Source organism: Manacus candei, unplaced genomic scaffold (assembly GCF_025592945.1).
Source record: "Manacus candei isolate 608988 ecotype Guabito, Panama unplaced genomic scaffold, ASM2559294v1 h1tg000169l, whole genome shotgun sequence".
Classification (NCBI taxonomy): domain Eukaryota; kingdom Metazoa; phylum Chordata; class Aves; order Passeriformes; family Pipridae; genus Manacus; species Manacus candei.
Window position 1 is genome coordinate 585,831 of NW_026138217.1, and position 23,140 is coordinate 608,970.

General features: G+C 44.9%; 1 protein-coding gene across 3 annotated transcripts in view; it reads right to left on the reverse strand.

The window, feature by feature from the left end:
• IFFO2 (intermediate filament family orphan 2) overlaps positions 1–23,140 on the reverse strand; it is a 38,257-nt gene that overhangs the window by 3,171 nt on the left and 11,946 nt on the right. Inside the window, exons 2-7 of one of the 3 annotated variants that reach the window (XM_051773429.1) lie at positions 8,704–8,764; positions 8,028–8,123; positions 7,743–7,793; positions 5,410–5,550; positions 3,642–3,784; positions 953–1,073 (exon numbers count right to left, since the gene is read on the reverse strand). In XM_051773429.1, the coding sequence (XP_051629389.1) occupies positions 953–1,073; positions 3,642–3,784; positions 5,410–5,550; positions 7,743–7,793; positions 8,028–8,123; positions 8,704–8,764 (613 nt within the window). The remainder of the gene's footprint in view (positions 1–952; positions 1,074–3,641; positions 3,785–5,409; positions 5,551–7,742; positions 7,794–8,027; positions 8,124–8,703; positions 8,765–23,140) is intronic. The other 2 variants (XM_051773430.1, XM_051773431.1) reach the window with 2 other exon arrangements.

Consider the following 23,140-nt stretch of genomic DNA (forward strand, 5'->3'; position numbering starts at 1 on the left):
ATACCAGCTTCCCATTCCAGCCTTCCCTGGACATTTCCATCCCTCTTTAGGCTTGTTTAAAAAGGAGGCAGCACATACAGCCATTAGCTGGCTTTCTGTGGGATCTTAAGGATTAAAAGCAAGCTGTTCATTATCCAGCAGATTCCTATTGACTGGGAAGAGGGAAGCACGAGAGGCTCAGAAGACCCATGGGGCTTTATGCAGTCCTGCAACCACAGTTCCTTTGTTTGGGGTGGGAAATACATCCTTTAACATCTTCCTCAGACCACACTCAAGTTGTTTTGCTCCCCACAAGGCCACTGTGCAAGCCCATCCCCTGTTACACATTATTTTAAAAATTAAAGTGTGAATGATAATGTACAAAGTGAGATGTTGTGTGGAAGATCATTGAATCCCAGACTGGTTTGTGTTGGAAGGGACCTTAAAGCCCAGCCCATCCCACCCCTGCCATGGGCAGGGACACCTTCCACTAGCCCAGGGTGCTCCAAGCCCCGTCCAACCTGGCCTTGGACACTTCCAGGGATGGGGCAGCCACAGCTTCTCTGGGCAACCTGTGCCAGGGCCTCCCCACCCTCCCAGGGAGGAATTCCTTCCCAATATCCCACCTAAACCTCCTCTCTGTCAGTACTGAGCTTTAGAGAACGGACTGCTCAGGGTGACAGATTCCCTGATCTCCTGCAACAGCCACACACTGGGATCTTTTGGCACTCACTTCGACAATACCTTCACATACTCAGTTTGAAGGGGCCAAAGAAATGAAGTTTGGCAAATAAACTGATTGCACAGACTGAAAAATCAACCATGGAGAGAAAGCACTGAGAGGATTTTAAAACAAAGCAAGTTTATGTGGCAAACAGGTCACCAGTGAAATATCCGCAGGCTCAAACGGCTGAAGCAGCAGCTGAGGGATAGTTTCTGCAGGGAATATTTGGAGAAAATAACAGGAACTCACCTCTCCTTGGAGGTCGATTGAAGGATTGCAGTTGGTGAAGTCCTCCCAGAGCAGCAGTGTTTCCTCATTCTCCTCCCATGTTAAACTATCACAGTCGTCATCAAAATCAAATGTCTCCCGTCTGTGAGAACAGACCCAGCATTAATGAAAGCACTCCAGCCCCACTCCCTCAGTCCTTTAATTAATTGTCTAGAAAAATGGGCTATGAGAGCTGAATGAAGGGGACAATGCAGCAGCTGAAAATCCTCACAGCTTTTACAAACAGGCTTTGCCACTGTCCAAGTCCCTCTTTCCTGGGCTCTTTGCCACCCAAAGCAGAATAAAAGATCCTTTTTGGCGCTGCTGCTCCGAGCACACAGCCCTGGCTCTGACCTCCAGATGGAGCTACACAGTAGTTTCCCCTGTTTGCAAAACCACAAAAATGCTTGAAACTATTCTTTTTTACCCATGGGAAAACGAGCCCAAACACAGCACCAGGAATTTTACAAGGACCAGGCACCAGAAGACTGTGATTTCACGAGGGAGTTCAGCCAACGTTTTCCCTGCAACACTTAAAAATGTGTTTTTCCAAAGCAAAACATCACTTTCAAAGGCAAAATATCATTTTCAAAAGTAACAACTATGAAAAAAATGAACCTTGAAGTGATGTGCAGGTGAGCATAAACACTCCTTGTTCACTGGAACAATGAAAATACAAGTACAGCCACTTTAGACTGAGAGCAAACAGTGGCAAGAGTGCCCTTTCACACTGCTGTTTGCTCAAAACCCTTTAGTTGTGCAATAAAGGAAAGTTTCAAAGGGGCTGGAACAGCAGCAAAGCACAACACCAGTAGCTGCTTCTCATCCTGGCTCAGGAGCCCCAACGAGAAGCTGAAACTGCTCCTGACCCAGCCTGCTGGTCTCAGACTGATGCATTTTTAGTACTTTAGCTCACTTCCTTCCACACAGATAACATCTCAGGCAGGCAGGAGAGCCCATACTGTCCTTAGGAGGCTGCAGAGCTTGGCAAGAGACAGGCAAACGTTTGGCTACAGTCAGCATGACAGGAAAAAAATAATTTAAAAAACCCCAGCAAACTTGTACGTTCATGATTGTGCCTTTTACACTCAACTTCCTCAAATGAGTTTCTTTTTGCCAGATCTGTCCTGGTCAGAGAGCACAGAGGCTCCCAGGCTGACTTCAGACACACACACTGCTCAAAACCCACTGCAGTTTGACTCTTTTACTACCAGACACTTACAGATTAAGTTCATTACATAGGAAATGCAAGTTGCATTGTTTCTGTTACTGATATAAACTCCTCATTTATTTCTAAACTATTATTTTCTACTTCACAAAGACCCCAAGCCCAGACTCCTCAGCAACATACATCCCCAATACCCAGCCCAAGTTAAATATATCCACGAGATTCCTCTAGTACTCTGTGCCATATAGGACCAGGAGATAAGAATTTCCTGAGCAGCACTGGTATCACACGACAGGGTTAGCAACAAAATTAAAAACTAAATGCATGACCAATCCAGGTACATTTTAGCTTCTTGCTTTTCTAAAAAGTCCACTCACTACCTGCTGTCACACTGAATTTAGTAGTGGAGAAGTTAAAAATCTGTATTTATTGCACTGACTATTACTGAGGGACTAAAGACATGTAAAATGAGTCCTAACAAGGGAAATTATCTACAACTTTTGCAAAAAGCATGCCCTTCTACACAGTGAATTTGGGCAGAAAAGAGGAGACACTCCCTCTGAAAACAGAACTCTTGGCAATGTCTGACAACAGAAGAGGAGCTGATGCTTCTTGGACCATTCCTTGTGCACTCCTACACATGAAATACTGCCCTACATTGTGTGGGAAAGCACTGGGAGTTCTCTGCACTCACTGCACAAGTTGGCAGAAGAGACCCACATTCAAATGCTGGGGAAATCAGACCTATGGTGCCTCCTGGGGCTTTTCTCTGCCAAAAGAAAACAGCAGAGACCCCCAGAAGTCTCACTAGGCTGTGGCCACCTCCATCCTACCCAGAATGGGAGAGGAGAACACAAGGCATATCAACAACCACCTTCCTGAACTGCTCCGTGCAGCACCAACATACAGAGAATCCCTTTTTGGCTGCTAAAAGCTTCCAAACACTGCGGTTTGGGGCCAAGTTTTAAACAAAAGAAACTCCAATTCTTCTAGTTTAGAGTAACAGACTTTGCAGCACAGCTGACACCATCCACATTCCTGAAATCTATGAAGTGTTGTCCACTGCTAGAACTGATCTTCCAGACAGATCCACCACTCCTACTTGCCTACAGCTCAACTGAAAAATCATCCAAAATACTGGAGAAGTTTGTATCCATTTCAAATTGAGCTTTCAGTTCAAACTGAACTGCCAAATAGCAGCAAGTTTCTTTCCAAACCTTTAGAAATCCAATATTCAGCCAAACATACAGAATAAACTTCTGGGTTTTACTCTTTTTTTGTTTCATGTTTTTTCTTTTTCTGCTGTTACAGCAACATGTAGTAGCAAAACTAGTTGCCTGTATTTTTTATATTCTCTGCAGTTCTCCCTATTTAAGGGAGGAACAAAAATCAGGTAATTTTATTTGAACTTCCAGAAAAGCTCCAGGCCTGTGCCATGGTGGCAGCTCAGGTGTTCTGGGGCCAAGCCTGCATTTGAGAAGGGGTTTTGCCCAGGGTACTCACAGCTGGTTAAACATCCTCTTCATTTCATCTGTGATGTTGAGGGAGCAGCTGACCTCGTCGTCAGAGAACCGCCCGTTGTCCCCGTCCTGCTCCGACAGGTCGTCGTCCGACGGGAGCTTGCGCTCCTTCTTCTTGGAAGCCACCTGAGTTGGAGAGAGGAGCAGTGACTACAAGGTTCAGCTGAGGAGGGTGTGGGAAATACAGGCGTGGAAGTAAAGGAGAGGCGTTAGGATTGAGTGGATACAACCGTCCATCAGTTCCCAGGCAGGTCAGGGATCAGGAATTGCGTCTGCCACGAGAGGTGAACACATAGCACAGGGAAGCAGTTCAGAACAGAGCAAAGCAAGCTGTAGGCTGCCAGGGCTCTACAGATGTTCATCTGCTCATCTGGCATCTACCAGAGGACATGCAGAGGTTGGAATGATACAGGAACGAGCAAAAGCTGGCAGCAGTGCCCAGGCAGAGAGCAGTGACAGAACTCTCCCTCTCCTGCCACCACCACAGGCTGTTGCCTCCAGCATTGAACCACCGGGAAGGGACAGACAGGAAACCTTTCTAGAGAGCCTTTAGTTCAGGGTCATCCCCACCCCATCAGCAGAAACAGGCTGAGAATCTTCAGGCTGACAGAAGAAGGGTTGGATCAGTCAGGAAAATGCCCGGACAGCCCCAGAGAAATGAGGTTCAGAGAACTCAAGGGACACCCCTGCAAGGGGCACAGAGGATCTGAGGCTGTGAACACAGAGGACATTCACAGCTCGTGCCACAGAATCACAAACACACACTCCACTGCCAACCTACTGCAGTTTTTCCTCTAATGGGCATTTAAACCATCCCTTATTGGCCTTGTTCTCCAGGGTATTGTTCTCCTGATCATTTTAACCCCTGCATGGATGACCAAAAGTGTGTCCTGCTGCTACCTTGAAGCAGAAAGACTCGGCAACTCTACTCAGAGACAAGAAGGAACCACAATGCAGTGGCTCAACATGCCATAAAAAAAACTTGTCTTCTATAAGATTTGAGTCTTTTAGAGTACATAAGGAAAAAAAAATCAAACGTTCAGGCAGCTTCATTAGTAGAGACCACAAGGACCTTTTACAGTGGGTTTGGACAGCATTTGGCACATTGTGGCATCGCTATACAGAGAAAAGCATCAGATTTATTGAAAGATTGAACAAGACACTTTGAGATGGAAGTAGAAGGAAGGTGGATTAATCACAACTGAAATTGCAGTTGGGACAGAAAACCAACTGCACTGGGAGTTTGCCCCAGGCAGAGCTGTCACAGCTTTTGGAGCAAATTAAATTACTTTCCTTCCAGCACCAAGGAGCCCCAGTAGCTCAAGGAAAGCAACTGGAGCTTCTGTCTCACAGAGCAGCCAGAGAAATGTTATTTCTGGCCACGGAGCTCGAGCCAGAAATAAGAACATTCAGATGACAGTTCTACAAGCTTGAAATCTCTCACTTGTGAAGGGAACAAATGTGAGGGAGTAATTTATACAAGCCTAGACCCTGTAAGGCTGCTTTTTTTTCTTGCCCTGCATTCATTGCAGACTAACATCAGACTTATGTCTTAAAGGTCATCCTGAGACTTTTTTATACTCTCTCCATTTTGTGCTCTTAGTGCTACAGCAGGAGAGCTACACTGCCAGACCCAGAGAGGAAAATATGTCTGTAAAGAAAAATTTCAAGAAAGGCAAATGACCTGGACCACACTCCTCAACATTGGCTCCCTCTTGCCCTACTCTGTGGAAAATTCATGGCCTAATCACCTGGAATATCTTGGAAACGTCTTCCGAGTTGCGCTGCTGTGCGACATCGCACAGCTTGGCCGTGATATCGATTCGGCGGCAGATGTCCATGTCCACCTTCATGGCCTTTTCTTGGATCTTTGTGTCCAGGTCTGTCATGGGCTGCAGGAAGGACAGCAGTGATTATCCTCTATTATTATACAGTTCAGGAAAGAAGAGATACCCCTCAGTATCTCTCTAACCCCAGGCCAACCTCATGGACTGACAGCTGACAACCAACATTCATGCCTGATGCTAATTCCTCACAGGGATTTGCCACAAAAAAAACCTATACCCACCCCAAAAAAACTGCTAATGAGGCAACAGGGAACTTTTATGGGTCAATAACAGGTTGTAACAATGGAACAGGTTGCCCAGAGAAGCTGTGGCTGCCCCATCTCTGGAAGTGTCCAAGGCCAGGTTGGACGGGGCTTGGAGCAACCTGGGCTAGTGGAAGGTGTCCCTGCCCATGGCAGGGGGTGGACATGATGGTCTTGCAGGTCCCTCCAACCCAAATCATTCTGTGATTCTATAAATAACATTTTAAAAATGGAGAAAACCCCTGTGTAGCACGTGCAGAAGAGAATGAAATCTAAAGCCTGATGAGGATGCAAAGCTTCCCCTCTTTCAAACAGAAAAATTGTGCTGCACAGAGAAGTTGCTCTTAAATCAGATTCAGGGTGAAGCACCTTTACACATACCACGGAGTCATCAAATTGAGGCTGGATCTGAAGAGATCCATGAGAGCCTGTGACACGGAAAACACTCCTTCCTCTCTGGCATTACCCTGCCCTCCAGCCTGGCAAAAGTTTAATATTGCCCTGCTTCACTCTGGGTAGTTACAAACACAATTTATAAGAGATACTCCCACTCAGACAGTACATCTGGCTCCTTAGGAAGAAACATTCAAAAACCCCACAAAGCAAATTTTCCAGCCTAGTTGAGACTTACTCTGTTAGAAAGTCCCACTTCAATGGCCAGGCAAAGCTTCCACTTGGACCAGAAAAGTAGGAAAAACTTTTTAAATACTAAATCCCCTTTCTAAGGGGAAAGCTTTGGGGGTTTTGTTGGTCTGGTTTGTTTTTTTCCTCCTTCTTTAATTAAATTATTACTCGGTCTTCTCCAGCCCCTGTCAACCACCTTTAGAATTAGAGATTTTTGTTTTCCAGAACACACTGAGGAAAAGAAATCTCTAAACACTGACACACTCAAAACAATCTTATCCACTGAACAGGTACCAGTGATTTATCCATAGGAAAGCAAGAACCACGTGCCAACATTTTGCATTTCTCTGCTCTAAATATTTACCCAGTGAGATTCAAAGCAAGCATTCACAGTGCTTTCCCTGGGCTTTTTTTCCTCCCTTAAGAGTTTGCAAAGCCCAAAGGAGGATGTTTGCCTTCACCACCACCCTTTTTGTACACACGGAGCAACGTTTGTTCCTCGGTGCAAAAAGTCCTCCCAGGGATGGAGCCCCAACCAATTTCTCCCTTTCACACCCTCCAGCCAAGCACAGCCATCCTCGATTAAACACCAAAAGAAGAGCCAGCTAATTGCTGGATTTCACATAAACACATCCAGTGGCCCAGGGAGAATGTATTTGACCCTGGGAGCAGGTTCTGCAGGTTTATATAAAGGCAGGAGAAGGCAGTTAGATGCAAAATTACAGAATAAATAAGCGTAATAGGATTTATTCGTTAGACAACTGGCACCAGCACTACTGTAGACTTCCAGAGAAAGGCACCTTAATGTTCACCTGTTTATCTCTCTAGATACCTGCATGAGTACATGATTTCACCAGGTCTAAATGTCAGAAAATTATTCAATCACAGCCTAAAAGACCCTCTGGCTTTGAAGGGAGGTCAATATCTAAGGAGACATGAGGAAATTCCTTTGAAAACCAGTCTTTTTTCTTTTTCTTAAACCATTAGCTTGAAGCAGCACAAAGCTAATACCTGACCCGGGGATATTGGATTCTTCTCTTCAGAGCTTTCATTAAAGGAGATTAAACCCACATTCCTCCCTATGAGGGTGGTTTGGCCCTGGCACAGGTTGCCCAGAGAAGCTGTGGCTGCCCCATCCCTGGCAGTGTCCAAGGCCAGGTTGGACGGGGCTTGGAGCAACCTGGGACAGTGGAAGGTGTCCCTGCCCATGGCAGGGGGTAGGATGGGATGGGCTTTGAGGTCACTTCCAACCCAAACCATGATTCTATACAGTGTATTCCTTTAGGAACAGGATTTTCTTGGATAACTCAGACCCAACCCCCCATGTCAGCAGCACATGGAGCTGCACAGTGTTGACCCCTTTGTCCTGACCTGGGAGTTCTCCAACACTTTTCTCCAGGGCTGCAGCTCTGAATGCTGGCACTGTGGAGAAGGGGAAGGGAGGGAAGAGTCTGGGTTATGGGCTAAGCAGCAAGTTAATGCATCTCTACACAGACCAGACAGGAAGCAGGGGAGGGAGATCTGTCTGATGCATTAGATCAGAGGCAGCATCACACTAATTACACAGCAGCACTCACTAATCACCTTTCCATGAATGAAGCCATTGGCATGACACACACACTCACAAAGGCAGTGGAGGGGCCACTCAGTACTTACATCACTCATCAGACCCTTAAAGACCACAAGTTCTGCTTTCAGTCTCTCAATCTTCTCATTCAACTCCTCCTGGAGAGCTTCTGCTTCCTGTGCCTCCTGCAAGAGAAAGCACAGAGAGGTGAGAGCCCAACTCAACTTACTGTGTCCAAAATAAAACACTAAGAAAAACTCGGCTCCCCTGAAAATTCTTCACAGAAAATTAGACTTGATGGACCAGCTGGAATAACCCAAACCCAATGCACCTGGATTAGAGGTCCAACACTATAATCAGCTATAAAAAAAGAGGGGGATGAGCCATGAAACAGCCTATACTAATGACATAATTATAACCAAGCATTTTTTAAAAGAGGCAGGTATCAATTTAGAAAAGTAAGAAGTGGGTGGCAATTGGGAAAAGGGAATAAGGAAGACCTGGCTGCAGCAAAGTCTTAAGGTGAAAGCTCCTCACTTATCCTGAGCAGGCTGATAAAGCACATCACCACCCCCTCCATCCGCTTTGTCACCAAGTTCAGCACCTTCCTGCTCCAGCTTCCCAACTTTATCACTGTCATCTAGAACAGCACACCCAGCTACTCTGGCTAGAAGTCAGATTTTTACTTAAAACACAAATTTAAATGATGACCAGCATGATAAAACGTGCAGAAAAACTTTTCAGTACAAACTGTTCAAACCTCACCTCTCGCAAGGTTTCTACCATAGATTCCAGACTCATCCTTCTTGTCAGTTCCTCTTCCCACCTGAAAGACAAGATTTGCAGGCAAAGTGTTAATTATACAGAAAAGTATTTTCCCCCTCAAAATCACAGGTCTGAGAGCTGTAGGAGATGACAGTTCTTTGAAATGTAGAGCAGATGATCTCCCCCACTTGTTCCCCCTCAAACAAGGAACACTGAGTCTGTGAGAGAATAAAAGCTAATTCCACTTCCACTGGGATCAGCATTCCTCCTGATCTCCTACACAATATGGAATCATGGAATGGTTTGGGTTGGAAGGAACCTCGAAGCCCATCCCATCCCACCCCCTGCCATGGGCAGGGACACCTTCCACCAGCCCAGGTTGCTCCAAGCCCCATCCAACCTGGCCTTGGACACTTCCAGGGCTGGGGCAGCCACAGCTTCTCTGGGCACCCTGTGCCAGGGCCTCCCCATTCTCACAGGGACGGATTTCTTCCTCATCTGTAACCTAAATCTTCCCTCTTTTAGTTTCAGTTTTAGTTGCAAATAAGGTGGGAAATTTTGAGTGCACAAAGAATCAGTTCAAGGGAAGTTATGTGAATTAGTTATCTTATTATTTACCAGTCTGTGCCATCCATTCACACATTCATTTACCTTCTGTATCAAGAACCTCAATAATCTCCATGCTCCAGTCACTTCCCAGCACTACATTGCAAGGAGAGCACTCAGACAAATTCTCTGAGGGCAGGGGACACACACTGCTGCTGCAGCAGGGCTGCAGTGGAAGAAAGGCAATCAGAGCTATAAACTGTTCAATTAAACCTCACACTACAAACATCAGCATGTTTGACTTCATTACTGGGGCTCTGAGCAACTTGGTCTGTGGAAGGTGCCCCTGCCCATGGCAGGGGGGTGGAACAAGATGATTTTAAGGTCTCTTCCAACCCAAACCATTCTAAGATTCTACAATAATTGGATTAAGTGTTAAAAATAAAAGAACAGTTCCTTTTTAAGCACTGAAACTCCCTAAAGAGCAAAAACCAAACAACACGAATTCAAAAGCTGAGAGTCTTGAAAACATGACAATACACATTCATACACATGGATGTTGTTGAGTTTGGGAGGGAGAGAGAAAGCAAAATGTTTGTCCTCTTTTTGAATGGGCAGTAGTGCCACACCAGACTCGCCTGGTCTAACAACAGGAATTACACACCTTGAAAAGAAACTTTGCATACCACATGATTAAAAACAACCCTGTGAACAGACTCTCCAAGTGCCACCACAATAATTTCGGTTGCCACTTCAACACTTTTTAGAGTTTAACTGAAAACAGCAAACTGGGAGGCCAGAAATCCATCAAATCAAAGCATTCTGGAAAATACAGGGTTAAGTGTGCCAAAATGCATGGATCCATCCTGTTTTCCACAGAAGCCTGGCAGTGGCTGGACTGCAGGATGTCCAGTGGAGGCTGATTTGATGCACACACCATCCCTGTGCTACTGGGTACAGCTCTGCCTCCACAGTTTTAATCCCACCTGGAATGGAAGGCAGGGTGGAAGTTTTGGGCAGGGAAGGATGTGGGCAGACTGGTGCTGGTGCAGTTTGTCTCCAGGAGCCAGAGGCACTTGAACAGGTCACACCTCCCTGGAGCTTCAAGCTGGCAATGCAGCTCCATCCACTCTTCCCTGCCATTGTGGGGCAGAAATATCCCACACAACAACATGTGTAAGTTGGATTTATGCAGCAAGATTTGTTGCGCATCTTTTTACCAGCATTGATTGGTTGCCAAGCAGAGTAAAATATTTATGCTGAAATTTGCATTTGTCATCAAATGTTTGAACTCGGATCTCCATACCCTGTTTGTTTTTTTGACTACTAATTACATGTATATTCCTATAAAAATAGTAACTTTGCTTTTCAGATTTTTATATCAAAGGTAAGAAGGTGAAATTAATTAAAGCAGGCAATTATACTGTCAATCTATAAGATTCTAAGGTCTCCTTCTGTTACAGGAGAATCATTCTCCCTGTTCCTGCTGCCAGTTATGGACGGGAGTCGAGCAGACACTGCAAAAATGGATATGCTGCTTCTCAAGGTTTGAACTGTTGGAATGAGGGAGCCTGGCTGCATCCAGGTTATCCTGCTGTATTACTGCATCCTCACCCTGGTCATTCTGCAGAGGGATGTATTTTTGGAAAACATCATCTGCATATTTTTCCTGACTATGGCAAAAGTCAGGAAAAAGGATTAGCATTCCTCCCCAGTTCAGCCACTCCAGGCAGCTGCCAAGATTACACAGCTCCAAGTCTGCTCAGACTAACCTTCCCCATCCTGCAGAAATTCCAGGAGTTCCATTGCTTTGCTTTGTGCCAGTTAAAGTGCATTTTACAGAGCAGGGATTTACAGCCCTAATCCCCCTCTGTCAAACTCAAAACAGCATCTTCAAGAGAAGGGGGAAAGGATGGCACCTTCTATACACCCTCCCACAGGTCCTGTGTTCCGCTTATTATAGGGACAATAAAACAATCAGACAATTTTTAACCAGAAAGTTCCTGCCTAAGAGAAGGAAATTTTCATTGGATTGATAAAAGGGGTCCTACTAACCATTAATATCATATTCTTAACCCTAGAGCATATTTCTTCCACCCACCACCAAGCTGATTAACCTCATTTAACAGCTAAAAATGCCAATCTTACTTTCTCCTCAGACTTAAACCTCGGGAGACTATTTGTAGGGAGGAGAGGAAGGAGACTGGGCAGGAAGGCAGAGGATGACAATGGAGCAGAGGATTAATTCTCCATTTAAACTTCCAAGGAAGTGAGACAATAGGAAGATTGCTCATTCCTGTGATCATCCTGTATTTGCTGGAAGACACCAGACTTTAAAGGGACCTTGGCAGCTGTGCTGCTGCACATTCCAAAAATCCAGCAGTATGGAGTCGGCATCCACTGAGAGGATGTTAATTATGGCTCTGATGTCTTTATTATTCAACAGACTAAATTATTCTCCCAGTCATTTATATCAGTCAACACTTTTCTCTTCAGTTACCATCTAAAAGGAGAAGACACTATTCCACAAGTCTTAATCCCAGCAAGTTGTGGATGCCCTCAGCTCCTTGGCAAACATGTGGGGCAGCCGAAAATGTCCAGGAAAGGGACTGGCAGCTCCTGGTGCTCCCTTCATCCCAAGGAATAGGGAAGCATCACCTGAATAATCACCTCTGCAGCAGCCAGGTAACTCCAGAGCTGGATAACGCCAGGAAAAAGGGGCATGATCAGGGACTGATCCCTGCTCTCTGTGGCTGCACCCAGAGAAGGGCTGGAGCTGTGCCAGGAAGGGTCACGTTGGATCTCAGGACAAGGTTCTTCCCCCAGAGGGTGGTTGGCACTGAACAGGCTCCCCAGGGCAGTGAGCACAGCACCAAGGCTGCCAGAGCTCCAGGAGGGTTTGGACAACACTGAGGGACAGAGGGGGAATGTTGGGGTGTCTGTGCAGGGCCAGGAGTTGGGCTGGATGATCCTTGTGGGTCCCTTCCAGCTCAGGATATTCCATGACTCTGTGGTTGTCTGATGAGGACTGTAATACCCAAGAGGGAAATGGATGGAAAACCAGCAGTCTTCCCATGCTTGCAGCAGGATATTAATTCCCAGCTGCTCCAGCTGCTCCCAAATATACTTATTTCTTGGCTCAGATTGCAATGATTTCCAGCTGCATCCAAAAATGTTTTTTCTAACTCAGAAACATTGCCATCCAAACCTACCAGACTTTAGGGTTTCTTATTATCTTTTCAGTTATTTCTTCTTAAAAAAAGTTCAGCATTATGAATTTCAAATGTAACCAGGCTTTTATTCCTTCTTTACCACCTCCTAAGGATGTTTGAGCTCCAACCACCCCAAATAAAGGGCTAGTCCAAATTTTTGGAGCCTTTTTGCCAGATGTGACACATCACATTCCGGTGGCATTCCGTCATCCCTTCAGAACCAGCTCCTGCTGCAGTGCTGTCTTACAGAACAAAGGATGCCGGCTCCCTTTAACGGGAAGGATATTGGGCAAACAAAACACTCCAGTAGTCAGCCAGGATTAACACTGCTTAGAGAGTGCTCTCGTAAAGCTGAGTCACACCACAAACTTGTGCTTCCTCTGAAATGGGAAGAGTAGCAACCAGCTCACCGATCCCAACATCCCCTGTAGCTCCCAGGGAAGAGATGGAGACATCTCAGGATAAGTCCCTTCAAAGCTTCTCTAAGTGTTCAAGCCTTAATGCCCATGAAATTAAACTGAGCAGTTTGTGTTGACACAACAAGCTTCAGAACACTTTCTCACTCTGTGAACACCAAACACGACCATTTTCCATTCCAATGTTCCATTTTCCTTTCTCCTCTCCCAGAATTGATGCCAGTTCAGGAATACTGACCAGCGAAGGGCATCACCCACTGCAGCAGATTGGTAAAACCTCTTTAGAATGCAAAGTTTTAGAGGAGTTTGCCTTGCCAAAAAATGTTCAGAAATTGTCTTTTAAATGATTTTCAGATGTCTGGTTTGATTCAAACAACAAACAACATGCTCACAGAACACAGCAGGTATAAACACACTGGTTTAAGAATGATTTTGCTCAAGGCAGAAAGGCACAAGCAGAGCAGTTACCTGATGGTATCAACTGCATTATTCTTTCATTTAAAATATCCCTCAAGGAATGAAATATTCATCAGGTAATACTTAATGACAAAATATTTATTCCATAAGCAAAACTCTTTAGGAAGACAAGTCTCTTCTTCCTGGTGGTTTTATGGAGAGTCATGGAAAGGAGAAAACTTCCAAAGGGAACAAGAGGATATTTTTATAGTGGTCTAAGCATCTCCCCTGCCACTTTCTCATGTGCTGACTGAAACTTTTCACTCATTTATTGGAGTGTCTTCCCACCAGTTTATGGAGAGAGGAGCAGCAGCAGACAGGAAAGCACTCCAGAGCTGTTAGGTGTAAGTCCACAACAGGAAACTAAAGTGTTAGTTCGAGCAATAATTATAAAAAGGCTCACAAAAACATGACCAAGTCATGATACCCAAACCCACAAACCCACGGAACCCCCCCTCTGCTCCAGGAACAGCAGCGTTGGTTTCTCTTGCACACTAAGACAACACCAACCCATCCGTGGCAGGAGCTGCTCCCAGCCCTGCTCACGTTGGACACAAAGCACCTCCCATGTGTTCTCAGATGGGTCACACCTCGAGGAGAGGGAGGACACAAAGCACCTCCCATGTGTTCTCAGATGGGTCACACCTCGAGGAGAGGGAGGACACAAAGCACCCCTGATGTGTTCTCCTCGGATGGGTCACACCTCGGGGAGATGGAGGCAAATGGCAGGGCCAAGTATGACACCTCCCTGCTGCCCGGGAGGGTTTGTCATGGGTTACAGACCCAGCTTGGTGCTCCTGCCTGTTCTTCACCACTCTGGGCTCCTTCTGACGCCCATCTGTTGTTTACAGGAGCCCCAAGGCAGCACTGGCACGAGATTTAACACCCAACCCGCCCCAGCCCAACGATTTAATTCCTGCATTACTCACGGTCGTTACACACAGTTTACTCACACCTCCCCTGTGGGGCTGTAGGAACATGCCCACTAATCCCCTTTCCAACACCCGGATAATAAATATCAATATTACAGTTTATAACTCTGGTTATTACCCACTGATTTCACTGGAACTGACTTCACGGGCCCATCAGATGTACAGACTCAGATTCCCACACAAAAAGGATCCACAGTTTAATCCCAGAATCAGCCAGGGCATGGCACTGTGGTAGAGTTTGGGATGGGAAAGAATCACAGTCAAGACTTTCTGGGCAGATTTAGAGAAACCCTCATGACACCAGACTTGTGCTGCAGCACCAGCCTCTATTTAACCATTTGCACTGGTGTTTGTTAATTGAGAGGAGAGCCCACATCTGCCATCTCCTAAACCATTCCTGAGACTGGAAGGCAGTTCAGGATTGTAAATACCAACAGCTGCCTGCCTGTTTCCATTAGCTGATAGAGCTGGACCACACAAGGTGGATTTCATTAAAAAAGAACCTCAGTGAAGCCTTCTTTACTTTCACAGAATTCCAGAATGGTTTGGGTTGGAAGGGACCTTCAAGACCATCATGTCCACCTCTCTGCCATGGGCAGGGACACCTTCCACCAGCCCAGGTTGCTCCAAGCCCCGTCCAACCTGGCCTTGGACACTTCCAGGGATGGGGAGTCCATAACCTCCTGGTTTTTTGTTAAACAAAACAACCAAAAAAAACCCCAAAACAAACGAACAATTCACTATTCTCTCTGATTTTAGAATCCTTGTTTAAGAGATCATTTTCCTTACAGTCATAGTTTTGCACTAAATTAGACATAAAGTTGCATTAACCAACTGGCTCCTTCCAAATGCCACCTCTTGTTTAAATGAGCATTTTTAAGATGCTGTAAAATACAGGGATTCTTCCAGATTATCCTAAGCACTGATCATTTTGATCCTGCCTTTTTATTGAAGCAAATTAAATGTTAGTTGATAGGCTCCATGTAAAAGGTATTAATTAATGGGAAGGCCTGATTCCATTAGAGCCTGGCTGGGACACAGCGGGTGCAGCACTCGAGTGAAGAGGTGTTTCTGCCTGTTGCAACATCCTCCCACAGAACCTCTTTGCTAGAAATCATTCCAGCATCAAATTTCCCAAACAACAGGGCAATGGGGGTTTATCCCCAAACTTCCACCAATGGTCTAGATGAGACACAAAATCACTGCAGAGCAGAACTGGCACCTTTGGCACTGTTGGGTGTTCCATTATAAAGGAGAAGTTAATATTCAAGTCTTATTCTAGACTGGTGCTCTACTTTAAACAGTCAAAGAGACCTTTGAACAGCAATTCCTTGTGAAGAAAATTGCTAAAAGGACTTAGTCTACGGAAAAACATTGCCTAATTATGCCTCCTGATTACACCCAACAAGAAAGATGCTCCAGCCTGTTACTAGAACCACAATAAAAATCATCTCCAGGTTCCTTTGCGTCTCCTTGCTGACCACACGAGGTGTTTAAACAGAAGCCTAATGACACCAGAGGTCAACAACATCAAGTAAAAGCAGCAGCCAAGCCTGCATTCCTTCAGAGAGAAAATTATGGGGCTTTTAATACAGCAGGAGAATCCACAGGGAATTGTGTAACACTCCCAGCAACATTAAACACACTGGAAGCTACAGAGCTAGTCACCACTCCCGGGTGACTTATTCCTGCAAACACACTGCCCTGAAAGGGTAGTTTGAAGGCTGAGGCGTCCTTTGATACTTGGATAAGATCTGGATCTCTCTTTCTGTGCTTGTGCCCAGCCCCCAACACAGAAATCCATTCACAAAGACACAAGATACTCGCTCAAAACAGGTCTAAAACAGCAGGTAGGGCTGCTCTGGGGTGTTCTCAGTGTATTTTATATAACACAGAAAGCACCTACAACACCTCCTGTCCTTGCAAAGGAAAAGTGCTTGACTATGAGCTTGAGTTACTTTCAATCTCACAGCCAAGTGAAAGAAAATCTAATCACCAGCCTGGTTTCTAAACCGTTCTGCTGGAGAATCCAGACCTTCTGCTAGTAGGAAAGTTACTTTCACTGACAGAAAAGTTTTGCACAGTTTCCTATCTGATGCTCACACTTTGCTTTCCTAATCCCAGTTCATATTCTCTTGGAGAGAAAGATCAGGCCAAAGACAACAGAACTCAAACCTGCCTATCACTGATGTGCCTCATCTGCAGCTACGAAAGACTTCAAATATTGTTTAACAGGTCAAACCCATCAGAAGTGTTCAAAGCCACAACTCCTACCCATGGAAGCCAGGAGGACCTTCCTGAAGAGAACCTGGGCAGCTACAGGAATTGTTTTTAGTGTTTCATGGAAACTCATGGCATGTGTACATTTGTGCCTGGCTCTTCTGCTACTCCTGGTCATCTCAGGAACAGGGAAAGGAGAACTGCTGAGGAGGAACAAAAGGAACAAAACCACAAAAGGCCTCTGTCTGTGCAATCTTTATAAATAAAGTATGCACACTCTAGAAGGGGAGTATAATTAAAATTAACATTTTATCACTATTGTCCTCCACACCTCCCACCATTGTGCTATCACAGGAATACAACGTTTTCCTGCGGCGAAATGATTTGGGGTTAGTCATAAACTGTTCTGGCTGATAAGATACCACCAATTGTGAGCTGGTGGAGAAAGGCTTGGGATGTAATTCAGGATATGATAATGGATACAGAAGGTAAACTAAACTTTGCTTTCTGTATCTTCTCCTCAAATGTCCCAGCACCAAAACCACAAGAAACAAGAGATCAAGCTGGATTTCATGGAATTGGATTTCATAGAATCCAAGACTGGTTTGGATGGGAAGGGACCTTAAAGATGATCCAGCTCCACCGTCTGCCATGGGCAGGGACACCTTCCATTAGCCCAGGTTGCTCCAAGCCCCGTCCAACCTGGCCTTGGACACTTCTAGGGCTGGGGCAGCCACAGTTTCTCTGGGCAACCTGTGCCAGGGCCTCCCCACCCTCACAGGATTCCTTCCATGTGCTTTCCCCCTCCCCAGCAGGCAGAGCTAAAACTGGGTTTATTTCTCTCTGCACCAGCAATTTCAATTCATTTTTCACTCCTGTCAAACTCCTCCTGACAGTGTTTACAACCCTTGACAAAATATACAGCTCTTAAGCATGAACAAATAACTGCAGTGGGGATCTACTGCAGCTCTTGACAGCTGAAATGCAGTTCTGGGGGAGGCAGAGCAGCCCCCAGGGCAGGGGAGAGGGGTTTGTTTGGTAACACCAGCAGAGGCACTGCCTGCCTCCCACTGCCAGAGAGCTTCCCAGGAACTGCAGCATTCCCAGAACCAGCCCTCACAAAAGAGCCTTGTGAGAAACAGCAGCTTGGGCAAAGGAAGGTTTACAAGGTTGGCCTGGGTGTTTGTTTTGGGAAGGGAAAACATGGATAAACCAGTCTACAATTAGAAAAATATCAATAACTTGAGACTAGGCAAAACCATCAGTAGAGAGGGGGAAAATATGCAACACAGAGAAGAAGAATCTGTCAAAAGCCAACAACCTCTGCGAGGTTCTCCACTGCAAAAGGGAAATGTTACGATGAACTTTAAACTTCCAATTTCTGAGACAGCCCCTAGGTTTTTTTAAGACAGCCTTGGAACCATCAGGAACACATCAGAGACGTGTGCTGCAAAAGAATCGAATTAGCTAAAATATCAACTTCTAGCAAGCTGTTCTTTGTCATTAAGACAAGCACTACTACTCCCTGTGCCCCCAGGATACTCAGTTCCTACAATTAGTCTGAATTCAGGCAACTGCAGGGAAGTGGGACCTTCCAGTGTCTCCAGGATATCTGCAATGACATTTTATTCTGAAAGGAGATGGCAAACAGACACTTTGCTTGACAAGTCAGCTCTGACTGCAGGAATATGCCCACACCTGGCACAATAAATACCATTTGGTCTAATATTTGTACCCAAACACCCATTTGATCATGACACTTTTGGCATGATCAGAATCACAGCACTGCATGTCGGGCTTCTCTTTAGCTCAACTGTGCAGAATTAAGTCATCTTTGTAAATATTACTGTAGCCTTGGAGGCTACTACTTCAGTCTTCCTGGGAAAATGCTCAAATTCCCAGTTCTTCTCCTCTTGTATCAATTAAATCCAAGGCATTTCCCCCATTTTGTAGATATATCCACTTATTTTTCCTTTCCCTCTCTACACATACTTCTATTAATAATGAAAAGGAAATTTAAAGTGGACACATCCTGATTTCACAATATTGGAGGATGGCCTCATATTTCCCAGGGTTTTTCCTGTGCTGCTGTTCTCATTTACCTCTGAGAGGTCTCAGGGTGAATGTTGGGCCAGCAACCCATGGACTGGCAAAATTAGAAAACAAAGAGGGAACGGAGAATCACAGAACAATTTGGGTTGGAAGGGCCTTAAAGACCTTCTCATTCCAACCCCCATCATGCAAGCAGGGGGAAGTTCCACTAGAACTCCAGGAACTAGTAAAATTGGGAAGGAATCCCATTTTTCTAAAGCCCGGACCAGCAGTCCCTGTGCCACACTCTCATTTTCAGCTCACAGACAAGTCCTTGCTGTCTGACCAAAGTGCTTTCTACAGAACAGCAGCTCCGCACTCATTTTTCCACATTAACACATCAACTCTTTATCTCCTTTACCACTAAGGGGTACGCAGAGCTCTCCTCCAGGCCTGCACGAGAAAACTGAGGGCACAGCTCAGGGAACAGCCCCAAAGAACATCCCATTCCTGTAAAACTGTTGTCACAAGTGCAGATAAAGTAATTACTCTGCCTCATTTGGAAACAGGTAATCCGAAAAGCACAGGATTACATTGCTGGGAGTGCTGCTGGCTACGAGTTAATTATCAAATACTGAATTCCCATGTAAGGGAATCTCTAGCAAACATGAGGACTACAAACCTCCTGCATCAATGACAGCTCAGCATGTATAGACATTTATTTACATTTCTTTTGCAGCTCTGCCTATGGAAAAGCTGCAATTTTATGGTATTTAGTACAATGTGCGTTCAGGTGTTTTGCCCTAACACTGTGGCACAGGCAAATATATGAAACTGCTGGGAAATTCAGCTGAATAAACTCACTAATGACCACTCTCTTTGAAGAAAATATTATCAAAATGCAGCAACAGATGCTATAGAATCAATAAGGCTGGAAAAGATCTCTAAGATCATCGACCTATAAAACTTAAGGTGAAGGACTGTGAGCCTAAAGAAAAGGACTGATTTAAGTCAATATTTTTTTTAAGTTTCCCAGAAAATCCAAAAACCAGCCTGAGAAACAGCTTTATGTTTATCTTCCCACCTGTGGAATGGAGGGGGGTTAAATTTCATTATAGACATGTTCAGCATCTCTGAACAAATGAGAAGCAGAAGTTGGATATCTTGAAGTATTCTTTCTTTGCAATAGCAGGGCAGGAAGCAGAAGCCCATCTAGTGCTTTTAAATCTCATTTCACTTGCACAGGCTATTCATCATCTCCAATTTTTTTGGTCCAAGTGCTAACGTGAGAAACTTGTAGGATTGTTGTTTTCCTGCACTGAAAAGGTCAAAACAAGCTTCAGAGCCCCTGAGCAGACAAAGGGGAGGCTGGGCTGGGGAACACAGAGTGTCATTATCCCAGTGTCCCAGTAAAGCCATGTGATTCCTTTGGACAGCTCATCTCCAGCATCCACATCATTACTGGAATAAATACAGGCTGTGGCGGCACAGAACGGAGCGAGGAGAAGCATCTCCTGCAAATTGGAAGTTGGTTTGTTTATAAGGGAGTTCCCAACAAAACTCCAGTACAGCAATGAAACTGCACAATGGAAAGGGATTATTATAACTGAGTCACAGAGCAATCCCAGCAAAATCCAGCCATTGTTTAGGGAAACTTCAGAATTGCCTCATGCTCTTCATTTAATCAAATATATTTCAACGGCAGGAGATAGGAGCCAGCGTGCCTGGCCCAGAAGCTGAAGCTTAAAAGAAAAAAAGTAGAATAAAAAAAGTAAATAAATTTTTAAAAATTAAATAAAACCAACAAAAAACTCAATTATTCCAGCCTTCGATACAGTTTTAATAGTTTGCTAAGATGCAAGACTAATAACATGAGGACTTTCGGAAAAATCCACATTAGGTAGTGTTAAGCAAATATTTGCAATAAATAAAAGCTCTTTGCAGCTCTCCATCAAATATGACTTTCCCATTTTCCAAGCTAAAAATTTAACTGGCCTTGATACACTGTGATTTCCAAAGCAGGGGGTCCCATCCTGCTTATCCTCTCCCAGCACACTCCCTTCAAACTCTTAGTCCTTCACCTCCATTTCAGCACATTCATTTTAGAGCAATATAAAATAGCCATTAAAAAAATCAAACAGGCCAATGAAGGTATTACCAGCACCCAGAACCACACCAGAATCTGGCAGGACTTGTTTCTGAGGCCAAGAACCCCAAGAACTTCATCACTTCGAGATAAAATCCAGAACATGAGACTTGAGCTGATTTGCAAGGTTTTTCCTCAAGTTTTTAAGCAACACAAGAAGAATCCATATTTTTCCACAAAAAAATTTCCCCTCTTCCCTCACTTTTCCTTTTTTTTTTTTTTTTTTACCTTGAACTCTCAGTTCTTTTTTCTGTTTTACTTTGTGGGGAGTTTTTTGTTGGTTTTTTTTTTTTTAATCATCCCAGAACACAGGAGAGACTTCCAGAGCTGATAAAACCATCAGTATGGAGGAAGGTTCTTGTGCAAGAGGAAAAAGAATAAGAGAAAGAAAGTACACAATAAACCAGATTGGAAATCAACTTATAATCAAGAACACCTGTAGTACAAAGGAGAACAATTCTATGTAGTTCTGGCCTTGCAGCCACTTAAAAAACATGATATAAAAGTGTGCTCTAATGTTCACCATCACTGTTTTAAAAATCCATTTGTATTTTTAGGGTGAACTACATTTCACTTGTAATCTCACACCTCCTGCTGCCGAGGCCTCTCAGCACCAGGCAGACACTTGGCCAAAATTCTGGCAGCTGAGGAGACAAGTAGTTCCAGGAGAGATTTAAAGCCATAATAAGATCTAAGGCTAAGCTGTCGGAAAGTCCAGGCAAACTTCTGTGGCATGTTTTTCCTTTCTCTTTCCTATAAACACCTAATGAAAGCTCTCATGAATGTCCTGGTAGAGGCTGCCAAGTTAAAATAGTGCATTATCTCAGCTTGTGACTCCATGGAATATTCTTACATCACAGCTCTAAGGAATCATCCACCAGGCTTGTAACTACAGGAAAGTTTTCCCATGTAGGGTGAGGATTATTTCTTTTTACAACTGCCTTGTGACTTCAGGGCAGTGTGTTATGAAAAGGGAGCCCTGGGTGTTGTGAGTGCTGCACTAGGGCTCTCCTGCTCTCCAGGTGGAGCAGGGATTCTCTGGAACTGAAATGTAAACTCATATTGAGTCTGTGAGTCCAAGGGAAGTTTCCCCAGAGGATCCCCAGGTAGGACCCTTGTGAGGAGAGGTTTGCACAGTGAGCTCGGGGTCACTGAGCAAACCAAGGCTCTGCCTGATTCCCACAACTGAAAAAAAATCCAGTTCCACTGATGGCCTTCCTGAAGGATTGCTTTCAGGGATACACCTGAAATGGCACATGCTGCATTTGAGCTCCCTGGTGACCTTAAAAGAAAAAGAAATACATCATTGTCACAGCACAAAATAACCCAAGACAGCACCATTTCCAACAGTTACTGTCACCCACCAACACATGGACCCCACCTCCTGTCCAAGAGATACTCCCATCTTCTCTCATTTCAGTAATGAGGTAAATCACCCATTTCAGGGAAACACTGATCCATTCCAGGAAAACTGATCCATTCTGTAAATAAATGCTGAACTGTGTAATTAAACGTAGACTTGCTAAACTTAGCTGTTAGAATGGAACCTGCACCAAGTTCAAAACACTGGTGTTTAACATCTTCTCTCATAAAACGCCTTTATTTACTCACTGATTTCATGAGTAAATGCTTTCTGTATATAGCCCTTCCTTCCCAGCTGTGCTGTAACCACTGCTGTTATCACCTCAGTAATTCTCAAAGGTTTGGCGAAATAAACACCTGAAGAAAAGCACCAAGATCAGTGTTTACAAAGCCATAGTGTTGTCTACTCTCCTATACGGATCTGAATCAGGGGTCATCTACAGACACCACCTGCGACTCCTGGAACGCTTCCATCAACGCTGTCTCCATTCAGTCCTAAACATCCACTGGTCAGATGATGTGACCAATCCATCTGTTCTAGAGCAAGCAGCAGTCACAAGTATTCAGGCCATGTTACTGAGAACGCAGCTGTGCTGGGCAGGCACGTCTCCAGGATGAAGGACCAACCACCTCCTCCCTAAGATCCTGCTTTATGGTGAACTTGCCACCGGCTGCCACAAGAGAGGAGCCCCGAAGAGGAGATACAAGGACTCCCCAAAACAACATCTCAGCCTTGGCCATACTGATCACCAGAACTGGTCTACTCTGGCCTCCGATCGGGAGGCCTGGAGACACCCCATCTATAACGCTGCTGATGCCTTTGAGAAAGCATGCAGGATCACCCTTGAGGAGAAAAGACAACACAGAAAGAACCGTGTCTTGCAGAATTTACCACCTAAGGAGTCTTTCTGCTGTGCCTTCTGCAACCGGACATGCCTGTCTTGTATTGGCCTTTTCAGCCACCAACGCGCTTGCGACAAACGTGGGGAGAGCCCTTCCCAAATGTTCGTTCGCGAAGCCTGGCCATGATGAATTCTCAAAGGCTCTGATAAGACCAAGTGATAAGAGATCAGGATTACTCTTCTTTGCAAAGGAACCCGAGATCCAGCTGGAATT